The sequence below is a fragment of the Aquarana catesbeiana genome, linkage group LG09 (assembly GCF_042186555.1).
Source record: "Aquarana catesbeiana isolate 2022-GZ linkage group LG09, ASM4218655v1, whole genome shotgun sequence".
Lineage (NCBI taxonomy): Eukaryota > Metazoa > Chordata > Amphibia > Anura > Ranidae > Aquarana > Aquarana catesbeiana.
This window is the reverse complement of record NC_133332.1, coordinates 33,663,410-33,676,324: the sequence shown is the minus strand read 5'-3', so window position 1 is coordinate 33,676,324 and position 12,915 is coordinate 33,663,410. Positions and strand designations below refer to the sequence as shown.

The 12,915-nt window shown below is 46.7% G+C and overlaps 1 protein-coding gene across 1 annotated transcript in view; it reads right to left on the bottom strand.

The window, feature by feature from the left end:
* LOC141108898 (HLA class II histocompatibility antigen, DM beta chain-like) overlaps window positions 1-12,915 on the bottom strand; it is a 68,395-nt gene that overhangs the window by 43,133 nt on the left and 12,347 nt on the right. Inside the window, exons 3-4 of the mRNA XM_073600867.1 lie at window positions 7,300-7,575; window positions 5,026-5,142 (exon numbers count right to left, since the gene is read on the bottom strand). Coding sequence (XP_073456968.1) covers window positions 5,026-5,142; window positions 7,300-7,575 — 393 coding nt within the window. The remainder of the gene's footprint in view (window positions 1-5,025; window positions 5,143-7,299; window positions 7,576-12,915) is intronic.

Genomic DNA, 12,915 nt, shown 5'->3' with positions numbered 1-12,915 from the left:
GGACAGATTCTCCCACCTGAGCTGTGGATCTCTGCAGCTCCTCCAGAGTTACCATGGGCCTCTTGGCTGCTTCTCCTTGCCCGGCCTGTCAGTTTAGATGGACGGCCATGTCTTGGTAGGTTTGCAGTTGTGCCATACTCTTTCCATTTTTGGATGATGGATTGAACAGTGTTCAAAGCTTGGATATTTGTTTACAACCTAACCCTGCTTTATTCTTCTCCACAACTTTATCCCTGACCTGTCTGGTGTGTTCATTTGCATTCATGATGCTGTTGGTTCACTAAGGTTCTCTAACAAACCTCTGAGGGCTTCACAGAACCGCTGTATTTATACTGAAATGAAATTCCACACAGATGGACTCTATTTACTAATTAGGTGACTTCTGAAGGCAATTGGTTCCACTAGATTTTATTTAGAGGTATCAGAGTAAAGGGGGCTGAATACAAATGCACACCACACTTTTCACACATTTAACCATTTATCATTTTCCTTCCACTTCACAATTATGTGCCACTTTGTGTTGGTCTATCACATAAAATCCCAATAAAATACATTTACGTTTTTGGTTGTAACATGACAAAATGTGGAATTTCAAGGGGTATGAATACTTTTTCAAGGCACTGTAATTCTTATGCTGCTAACATTACAGTTATCAATAAATAGATAGGAAGATATATTATATTTACTTGTTTTAAACTTTATTTTATATTTTTTCAGTTGCTTCCTGGTATCCATGCCTAGGCAAATGATGTCACAGGAGTCTTCAGGAAGGGAGGGGCTTTGTTTTTCAAAGTGATTTCTCAGCAAAATAAACCATGGAGACATGGGTGGATGGGGGAGTTTGCTTTGAATATTAAAAATTAATTAAATAGCATTTTTGGTTTGTGGTCCTCAGATGCAGTGTAGTTCCGCTTTACTTCCTTGATTCAGGGCTTCTTCACACCAGCTGCGATGCCGGCACAAGAGCAAAATCACACGTTTTACAGCGCCGATCTAAAATGCGCTACCTTCTGCAGACACACACGAGTGCAATTCATTCTCAAAGTGTTACTAAACCCAGTAATATGAAAATAGTTGATCTGCCCCCCCCCCCTCCCCCCACAGTGCCTACAGCTTATAAATCTTTTTACGGTAAAATACTATCACTATATACCTTTTTGGCTGATTTGTATACCACGGTCACATGATAACCTGCAGAGTTTGCCCAGAGCTGTGTGTTCAGGTAGGAGGAGATTTCCACTATAGCCTGTATACACGCCCACATGTGTGATGTCAATATCATGTGACCTGGCTATCTCTGAGAACAAGGAAATGTTCTCTCCAGCAATAGAGACTAAACTGAGCATGTGCAGGAGGACTCCCCTCACTGTATTTTCTGGCCTTGCCAAGAGAGACAGTGCAGGAGGGAAGGATATGTCCATACAGGATCAAAGAGCCTTTTTACACAAGGCAGAGGATTAACCCCTTAAGTTCCACAGTGAGTATAACAAGCATGCTATTCTGCATATACAGTTAAGTAACACTTTTTTAATGGCACGCATAATGCCTGTAGGCAGGTGCAGTCTACTTTCTCCACTGCAGGTGGCGCTATCTGCAGCCACACTGAAGTTGGAGAGGAAGTCAGGTGGAGCATGGTTCCTCTATGGCAGGGATATTAAAATTCACAGAGGTCCACTCATCAAAATTTTCATCCAGCAGAGGTCTGAATCTCATGTTTGTGTTATTATCCCCCCTTCACATCACAGCATCCCTTCGAATCACAGTCCCACCATTTACATCACAGCGCAATCTTTTGCAACACAGCCCCCATTACAATACAGTGCCACCCTTTGCATCACAGTCCCCCATATATATGTCACAGACCCCCACCACCTTTACAATGTAGTCCCCCCTCTTTACAGTATATCACAGTTCGCCACCTTTGCATCACAGACTCCCATCTTTCAGCACAGGCCGTGGCGGTCCGGACAGGATTGTGACTTGGTCCGTGTCCGGACCGTGGTCCGCCATTTAGTGATACCTGCTCTATGATTTCCTGGGTCACTGGGGAAGCTATCCCACTGGATTCTGCCACCCCATGTGACTCTGGTGACCATCTTGGGTCAGGCAGAGACTTTTTGAGGCCCTGGCTCCCAGGTTTAGTGATTTTTTTGGCAAGTTGGTAGAGTAAGGACAGGTTCCTCGCCTTTGAGGGACAGTAATAACGCTGGGGAAAGGTTCCTAACGGAAGGTTCGGGAAAGCGTAGGGTCGCATCTCTTCTAGATACCTTCGCGATTGGGGACTTGATGGCCAGGCCCAGGAAAGATTTGTCCGGACAGAATTGTCACTTGGTCCGTGTCCGGACCGTGGTCCGCCATTTAGTGATACCTTCTCTATGGTTTCCTGGGTCACTGGGGAAGCTATCCCACTCGATTCTACCACCCCATGTGACTCTGGTGACCATTTTGGGTCAGGCAGAGACTTTTTGAGGCCCTGGCTCCCAGGTTTAGTGATTTTTTTTGGCAAGTTGATAGAGTAAGGACAGGTTCCCGGGACAGTAATAGCGCTGGGGAAAGGTTCCTGATGGAAGGTTCGGGAAAGCGTAGGGTCGCATCTCTTCTGGATACCGATTGGGGACTTGATGGCCAGGCCGCATTCTGTCCCCTCTCTGCAGACACTGTCAGTGCAACTGGAATCTGCTTCTTCACATTGTTGGAAACTGTGAGTGTACATGACTGGGTAGCTGTCCCACTGGGTTTGTTGTGAATTGTTGCTGCATTGCTTCAATACAAGTTTTTTACTGCACCCGACTGTGTGAATTATTGCCGCCCGCGCAGCACCCCACCTACATGCCTGCACAATTTTTGCCCAATTCCCACACGTAGGGCAGCCCATTGAAATACATGGGACAACATGCATAAAAATGTGTATGCTCAAATGCAGTTTATGGTAAGGCTCAGTTCACACTGCCGCAACTTGGGATCCGACTTGTGAGACCCCCAAGTCACGTGACGTGAATTCCTATGATAGTCAATTAGAGCTGTCTTAAAGTGTGACTAAACCCAGGACTCTGCATTTACTATATCTGGTCCCCCACAGTACACAGAACAAGGAAATGCAATCATTTTAGTAAATATAAACTGCTAAAAACCTTTTCTCATCAACAGTATAGAGCAGTCTTGTGACTTCTGTCAGTGTCTGGTTAAAGCTTGTAGGAGGAGTTTTAATTTTACTGACTGTCCTATGAGGCTGCAGGCCCTGCGCTGATCACATGCACTCTCCCAAGAAAAAAACAACGCTCTAGCAATACACACCAAACTGAGCATGTGCAGAGTACTTCCAAGGCTCTGTTATATCAGCAGATACTGTAGACTGGGGACTGTGGAAGGGGAGGATCATGATCAAACAGCTTTTTCCACACAATGCGCAGGATCAGTGCCTGGACAAGGTCATCTAGCACCCAGGGCAAACATGCCAAGTTACGCCCCCCGCCAAGATGTATGAGTATTATCTGCCTGCAAAAATCCCCCTACCCCCCAAAAAAAATTGAGCACTAATCTGCATGCTTACCCTCTAAGCATAAATTCCCCCTCCTCCCAGTATAAATCCACCCCCCTGCTGAAAACCCCCCTCCCAGCACAAATCCTCTCATTCCGCATATCCTGCCAGCAAAATTCCTACCCTCCCCTTAAAAATCCCCCTTCCTAGCACACGTCCTCTGCCCCTCATATTTTCCCTCCGAGCACAAATCCTCTCCCCCCCACTCCAAATCTCACCTATCAGCACAAATTCTCCTCCCCCAATCCTCTATTCTAGCACAACTCCCCCATTTCCCCTCCTAGCACAAATGACCCCCAAACATCCCTACTAGTACAAATCTTTCTCCCAAAAACAATTTCCCCTCCTAACACAAATCACCCCCCCCCCAATATTGTCTTTTCTAGCATAATCCCCCCTCCTAGCACAAATCCTCTTCCCCCATCCCTCCTCTCAACACAAATCCCCCTAAATCACCACTCCTAGCACACAGCCCCAAATTTCCCCTCCTAGAACAGTTCTTACTTCCTGTCGTTCCCCAAATTCCCTTTCCCAACACAAATCTCTCCCCCCCAATCTCCTTATGTTGCCCCTGCACCTCACATAATACCACAGTGCCCAGGGCAGCTGCCCCTCCTGCCCATCCCTTGTACTGGCACTGCATGAGATTACCCCTAATGCCGCGCACACACGATCGGGATTTTGGTCGGAAAAAGATATGACAGCTTTTCCGACGGGATTCTGCTCAAGCTTGCCTTGCATACACACGGTCACACAAAAGTTCTCTGAACTTTCGACCGTCAAGAACGCAGTGACGTACAACACTATGACGAGCCGAGAAAATTAAGTTCAATGCTTCCAAGCATGCGTTAAATTGTTTCCGAGCATGCGTGATTTTTTGCACGTCTGAATTGCATACAGAGGATCGCTTTTTCGGATAGGAACTTTTTCCGACCGAAAAAATTGAGAACCTGCTCTCAATCTTTTGCTGGCTGGAATTCCGCCAGCAAAAGTCCGATGGAGCATACACACGGTCGCAATTTCCAACCAAGAGCTCACATCGGTGTTTTGCTGGCGGCATTTCCGATCGTGTGTACAGGGCATTAGGTTCCACAGTGAGTATAACAAGCATGCTTTACTACATATACAGACTGGTTTTACTGTTGTGGTTTTAGTAACACTTTAATTAGCACTACTGAAGTCGCTCCGACTTTAGAAAAGGTTCCTGTACTACTTCAAGGCGACTTCTATCTGACTTGTGCCCATAGACTTTAATGGAAGTCGTCTCCAAGTCGGATCCTCATCTATAGTGATGTGATTTGGATCCGACATTACAGGAAGATTACCCAGGCATTCCCAGAAAGTTGCTTCAAGTCGTACTCAAGTCAGTAGCAAATCGCCAGGAAGCCGCCTGGCAAAGCCGCACCATAAGTGCGATTTTCAGGTTGTGGCAGTGTGAACCGAGCCTAAGAATGAGCCCTTAAGGTCCCCCTTATTGGCTGTCTTACCGCTTCTCTTGGCATTCCTCCAACAAGCTATTCCTGTAATAAGGAAGACGAGTCCCAACACAAAGACAACTGAAGCGACACTGATCTTGATAATCTGTATGTTGGTCAAGCCGTGTTCTGTCCAAACAAGTGTGAGAACACAAAACAAAAAGAAGGAGATGAAGCTGAATTATATTCGTGAGACTCTTGAACAACATAAGACAGAGAGGTAGAAAAAGCTGAACTCCAGGCAGAGATAATTCTGTATTCAATAATACATTCCTAAATGTAAGTAACAGACTTTGACTTGGCCTCAGTCCCCTGCAATCCCATGTACAGTAGAGCAGAGCTCAGATTATAAGAGGGAGAAGCAGCAAAACAGGCCAATCCGTAGTGTTGCCGTGCTCATGCACTAACAAGGAGCATGCTGATAGGAGGAGACAGCAGAGTGACAGAGAGGTGAGACATCAGTCTGCTGCTTCTTTCTTCACTGTCCGATCACAGGCTGAGGGAGGGGCAAGACCTGTAAGTTTTACTGAATTGAAGCAGAGAAAAATCAGGCCTCCTCTCCTGCCAATCAGCGGTATTTCCTCTCAGGGGAGACCGGCACTAATCATCAATGCAGCCCCAATGTGCCCATCAGTGATGCCAGTCAGTGCCCACCAGTGATGCCAATCGATGCCAACCATCAGTGGCGCCACTCAGTGCCCATAAGAGCCACCTATCAGTGCTGCCACTGATTGCCCATCAGTGCTGCATATTATTGGCTTCTCATCAGTGCCTATCAGTACAGCCTATCAGTGCCCATCAGTGCCATCTCATCAGTGCCTATCAGTACAGCCTATCAGTGCCCATCAGTGCCATCTCATCAGTGCCTATCAGTAGAGCCTATCAGTGCCCATCATCAGTGCAGTCTGGCAGTGCCCATCGGTGCCGCCTCATCAGTGCCTATCAGTGCCCATCAGTGCCACCTCATTAGTGCAGCATCATCAGTGCACATCAGTGAAGGAGAAAATTACTTATTTACAAAATCTTCTAACAGAAACTAAGAAAAAACTTTTTTTTTCAAAATGTTCTACTTTTTTTGTTTTTTTTAGCAAAAAATAAAAAACTTGATTAACCACTTCAGCCCTGGAAGATTTGGCTGCTGAATGACCAGGCCATTTTTTGCGATTCGGCACTGCGTCACTTTAACTGACAATTGCGCGGTCGTGCGGCGTGGCACCCAAACAAAATTGACGTCCTTTTTTTTCCCACAAATAGAGTTTTCTTTTGGTGGTATTTGACCATCTCTGCGTTTTTTATTTTTTGCGCTATAAGCAAAAAATGAGCGACAATTTTGAAAAAAAAACACAATATTTTGTAATTTTTGCTATAATAAATATCCCCATGTTTTTTAAAAAAAAAAATATTTCTCAGTTTAGGCCGATATGTATTCTTCTACATATTTTTGGTAAAAAAAAATCGCAATAAGCGTATATTATTTGGTTTGTGCAAAAGTTATAGAGTCTACAAAATAGGGAATAGTTTTATGGCATTTTTATTATTTTTTTTACTAGTAATGGCGGCGATCTGCGATTTTTATCAGGACTGCGACATTATGGCGGACACATCAGACACTTTTGACACATTTTTGGGACCATTGTCATTTATACAGCGATCAGTGCTATAAAAATGCACTGATTACTTTAAAAATGTCACTGGCAGGGAAGGGGTTAACACTAGGGGGCGATCAAGGGGTTAACTGTGTTCCCTGTGTGTGTTTCTAACTGTAGGGGGAGGGGACTGACTAGAGGAAATGACAGATTGTGGTTCCTACAATCTGTCTCTCCTCACAGAACAGAACAGGGATTTGTGTGGCCGGCGGTCATCGCGACCATCGGCCATGAGCATCGGCACCCCCCGAGTGCAGCGGGCGCCTGCTATCTCGCTTAAAGGAGTCAACGTACAGCTATGACGGCTTGCGGGATCGTGCCGACCTGCCGCAGTATAATGACAGCGGCTGGTTGGCAAGTGCTTAAATACACCAAAAGAAAGCTCTATCTGTCTCATAAAAATGATAAAAATGTCATATAGGTACTGTGTTGTATGACCGCGCAATTTTCAATCAAAGTGTGACAGCGCTGAAAGCTAAAAATTGGCCTGGGCAGGAAGGGGGTGAAAGTGCCCAGTATTGAAGTAGTTAATTTAAATAATCTATTTTTCCTGGAGTTCAGCTTTAAATAAGGTGGATAACAGAGACATGATTGGGAATGCAATGCAGAAAGCCCATTTCAATAAGGTTGTCACACTCACTCCATGTCTTCGCTATTTCTATGTCCAGGCTCGGGTGATGGACCAGGCAGGTGTAGTTGTCTTCAGGGAGGAAATTCCTCATGTCCAGGGTTGCCACGACACTGTAGGTCCAGTCTCCGGTCCGCACAGCCTCCGTGTAGTTCTTGACCAAAACATCATTTTTAAACCAGGCTACACTGATTTCTGGGGGGTAAAAGCCCCACACATGGCAGACCAGAACCGGGAGGCCCTCTGTATGGACTTGAACTGGTAAAAAGACCTCCACAGATGGTTTAACTGAATGGAGGAGACAATCAGAGACATTATAAACAATAAAATGCTAACATTTAATAAAGACTTCTATGCGCTGTTCAATGGATATTTTATATGGGGGTTACAGGAGAAAGTTACGTCACCAAACAAAAACAGATATATAAAACACTCCTACACCAATAAAGTAAATGTAGACCCAATTGCTAAAATATATCATCTTTAACGTTTTCCTATCATTTTTAAAATCCTTGTACATCTGCAGCGTTCATTAAATTGATACTAAATGAAAGAAAGTCTAAGCACTTCCAGTCTGGGCCTTTTCTGGCACTTTTTGTTCGCATGTAACAATGAGTATTTTTGTATTACTTAGAACCCCCAAACATTACATATATATTTTTTAAAGCAAAGGCCTTACAGAAAAAATTGCTGGGTTTTGCAATTTTTTATGTCACACAGTATTTGTGCAGCGGTTTTTCAAATGCAAATTATTATTTTTTTTTTTATTTATTTTAATGCAAAAAAACAGTATATAACCCATTTTTTTTTGTAAAATATAAAAGATGAGGAGGAGTTCATAGATACCAAACATGTCACACTTTAAAATTGCACCCACCTCTGCAACAGCGACAAACAACGTAAATTTTACTATTCATAAAAGCCTTTACAGGTTACCACTTTAGATTTACAGAGGAGGTCTAGTGCTAGAATTACTGCCCATGATCTGACGTTCATGGTAATACCTCACATGTGTGGGACGACCGATGTTTGCGTGCGTGCGGGACTGACATGCACGTTCGCCTTTGAGCAAAAGCATGGAAGCATAAATGCACTTAGAAAAAAAATGTTATTAAAATTTTATTTTATTAATTTTTTTACACTGTTTCTTTAATTCTCTTTTTTTTTATCACTTTTTTGCTGTCACACGGCATGTAAACATCCTTGTGAGAGCAATAGGCATGTGACAGGCACTCTTTATGGAGAGATCGGGGGTCTATAACTCTCCCAATCCCTCCTCTGCCCTTAAAAGCATTCAAAACACCAAGATCTGTGTTTTTGAATGTTTTAGATTTTTTTTTTTTAAATGGCGCCGATTGTGCCTAGAAAAACCGGAAGTGATGTCATATCATCGCTTCTGGTTCACCATTACGAACAGCCGATCCTGTGGACGCAACCGGTAGGACAGGAGAGCCCGAGAGAGTCCCCTCCCGCTGCTTTAATAACAGTGAGGTGGCTGGTCAGCCAGTCAGATTTGCTATTACAAGAGAGCCCGCCGGCTCTAAAAAATGATACCGGGGTGATCCTGGTCTAACCACTGAAAGTCCAGCGATATACGGGTAGTGGTTAAAAAAAAAGTAACAAACATGTCATGCTTACCTGCTCTGTGCAGTGGTTTTTCACCGAGCAGCCCAGATCCTTTTCTTCTCAGGTCCTCCATCTGTACTCTCTGCTCTTCCCTCCCATAGAAGGCCGCTTGCTGTGGGGGCACTCATGCGTGCTTGCTCCTGAGCCAGCGCTATGTGTCCATTGACACACATAAAGGGGCTCCCTTATTTTCTTGCCGGAGGCTGCCATTTTGCTAAAGCCCTGAGCAGCAGGAAATCTTTATTTTTCTTCCTCCAAACACGGCAAGTTGAGTTATTGCCCAAGAGCTCAATTGTGGTCTCATATGACCACAGCACTTTCTCCCAACCCTTCTCTGAATCATTTAGATGTTCATTGGCATGACTGTACATGTGTCTTCTTGACCAAAATTGAGCTCCTGGGCTCTAACGCGTCTCGCCGTGTTTGGAGGAAGAAAATCCCCACAGTCAAGCATGGAGGTGGAAACCTGATGCTTTGGGACTGTTTCTCTGCTAAAGGTACAGGCCGACTTTGCCACATTAAGGGGCCAATGGACAAGATCATGTATTGTAAAATCTTAGATCTTCTTCCCTCAGCCGGAACACTGAAGATGGGTCATGGATGGGTATTCCAGCATGACAATGACCCAAAACATACCACCAAGGCAACAAAGGAGTGACTCAAGAAGAAGCACATTAAGGTCATGGAGTAGTGGCCTAGCCAGTCTCCAGACTTTAATCCTATAGAAAATCTATGGAGGGGCTGAAACTTCGAGTTGCCAAGCGACAGCCAAGAAACCTTATGCCGCATACACACGGTCGGACTTTCTAGAAAGCTAGGTCCGACGTACTTGCCGCCAGACTTCCGGCGGACTACCGCCGGACTTTCTGAACGGCCGGACTTGCCTACACACGGCCGGACTTTCCGGAATCCTGTCTTCCCGACGGACTTCCGCCGGACTTTCAGAATGAACGGACTTTCCCACACACGGACAAGTCCGTTCATTTTGAACGTGACTTGGGTACGACGGGACTAGAAAAGGAATTCAATCTCGCGGCTTTTTTTGGCGAGATTGAAACCTTGCGAGCCCCGTCGCAGGCCCTTAGGTCTGGTATGGAACTTTAAGGGGAACCCCCTATGCCGAAAAACCGGCGTGGGGTCCCCCCAAAATCCATACCAGACCCCAATCCGAGCACGCAGCCCGGCCGGTCAGGAAAGGGGGTGGGGACGAACGAGCGCCCCCCCCCTCCTGAACCGTACCAGGCCGCATGCCCTCAACATGGGGGGGTGCTTTGGGGGAGGGGGCGCCTTGCGGTGCCCCCCCACCACAAAGCACCTTGTCCCCATGTTGATGAGGACAAGGGCCTCTTCCCGACAACCCTGGCCGTTGGTTGTCGGGGTCTGCGGGCGGGGGGCTTATCGGAATCCGGGAGCCCCCTATAATAAGAGGGCCCCCAGATCCCGGCCCCCCCACCCTATGTGAATGAGTATGGGGTACATGGTACCGCTACCCATTCACCTAGGTAAAAAGTGTCAATAATAAAACACAACACAGGTTTTTAAAATAATTTATTAAACAGCTCCGGGGGGGGGTCTTCTTCCGTCTTCGGGGGTCCCTCTGTTTCATCTTCTCCCGGCGTCCGGTTGGTTCTTCTCCGCTCTCCGGCCTCTTCTCCCGGTGTCCCAGGTCTTCGGCCGGCCCCTCCGCTGTCTTCAGGTAGCTTTATTGCCAGCGGAGGTCCGGACTTCTTGGCTTCTTGTGTTCTCTTCTCTTCCCCCAGATGTTGACACGACGCTCTCTCCGGCTGGACTGTTCTCTGAGGGCTGCGTTGTGACTTATATAGGCGGAGACCCCGCCCCCATATGATGTCACAGTCCCTGGGCATGCTGGGACTGTGACGTTTTAGGGGGCGTGGTCGACCACGCCCCCTAAAACGTCACAGTCCCAGCATGCCCAGGGACTGTGACATCATATGGGGGCGGGGTCTCCGCCTATATATGTCACAACGCAGCCCTCAGAGAACAGTCCAGCCGGAGAGAGCGTCGTGTCAACATCTGGGGGAAGAGAAGAGAACACAAGAAGCCAAGAAGTCCGGACCTCCGCTGGCAATAGAGCTACCTGAAGACAGCGGAGGGGCCGGCCGAAGACCTGGGACACCGGGAGAAGAGGCCGGAGAGCGGAGAAGAACCAACCGGACGCCGGGAGAAGATGAAACAGAGGTACCCCCGAAGACGGAAGAAGACCCCCCCCCGGAGCTGTTTAATAAATTATTTTAAAAACCTGTGTTGTGTTTTATTATTGACACTTTTTACCTAGGTGAATGGGTAGGGGTACCATGTACCCCATACTCATTCACATAGGGTGGGGGGGCCAGGATCTGGGGGCCCTCTTATTATAGGGGGCTCCCGGATTCCGATAAGCCCCCCGCCCGCAGACCCCGACAACCAACGGCCAGGGTTGTCGGGAAGAGGCCCTTGTCCTCATCAACATGGGGACAAGGTGCTTTGTGGTGGGGGGGCACCGCAAGGCGCCCCCTCCCCCAAAGCACCCCCCCCATGTTGAGGGCATGCGGCCTGGTACGGTTCAGGAGGGGGGGGGCGCTCGTTCGTCCCCACCCCCTTTCCTGACCGGCCGGGCTGCGTGCTCGGATTGGGGTCTGGTATGGATTTTGGGGGGACCCCCACGCCGGTTTTTCGGCGTAGGGGGTTCTCCTTAAAGTTCCATACCAGACCTAAGGGCCTGGGATGCCCCCCGCGCTCGCCGCAATGGGAAAATTAGTTTTTCCTATTGCAGCGAGCGCGAGATGCAGTAACCTGCTCCTCCGTCGTATCTGGTCCTTCGGACTAGCATACAGACGAACGGGCTTTCCGTCAGGAACTGAGTCCGGCGGAGGTACGACGTAAAGATTTGAAGCAGGCTTCAAATCTAAAGTACGTCGGATTTCCGCCCGAAACGGTCCGTAGGAAGTCCGATGGAGACCACACACGGTCGGATTGTCCGCCGGACTTGGTCCGGCGGCGTCCGTCGGACTTTTGCAGGTGAAAAGTCCGACCGTGTGTACGCGGCATTAAGGATTTAGAGAAGATCTGTAAAGAAGAGTGGACCAAAACCCTTCCTGAGATGTGAAAACCTGGTCACCAACTACAAGAAACGTCTCACCTCTGTTCTTGTCAACAAGGGTTTCTTCACCAAGTACTAAGTCATGTTTTGTTTGGGAAGCAAATACTTATTTAACTCACTGAACTGCAACTCAATTTATAACATTTGTATCCTGTGTTTTTTCAGGATTTTTGGTTGATATTCTGTCTTTATGATTTAAAATAAACCTATTATAAAAATTATAGACCCTTCATTTCTTTGTACGTGGGCAAACTTACAAAATCTGCAGGGGATCAAATCATTATTTTCCCAACTGTAGCAGTGAATTTCATTGCTATAAGCAATCATTTTACTGAATGAAACTGATTCATTCAGTTTGTTTTGTTGTGATTAGCTGTGATTGGCCAGAGCTAATCACATGGTACAGATGAGCTGTGATTGGCTCTTTCTGTACTATGTGATCACATTGACCAATCAAGGCTAGCAACATAATTGTACACAATGGATGGCATGAAAGGAAGCCATCCATGGTTTACAACTGCCATGTGATCTGCTGTGATTGGTCACAGCGGTCACATGGTACCGGCAATGAGCCAGTACATTGATCAGTCATCGGCTGTGCCTGGTGGACACAGCTGGTGACTGATCGAGCCACTGAGCGGCGCTTTCTGAGAGGACATCATATGACAACCACCTGGATTGACGAAAGGCCCGCTCAGCTGTCATATTGTTATAGGCCGGGAACTGGTAAAATGTATCTCTGGACAAAACTTTTCTTTTTTTTAACACCGTTGGGAAGGGTTAGACCTTTTATCAGTGCTTTCATTGCTTTCTGTATTTCCATTTGGGGAGATTCCCCCCTCTATTGATGGTGATCATTGTTACCAGGAAAAAGTGAGGGAAAATTCTAAATTTTTGAGTTT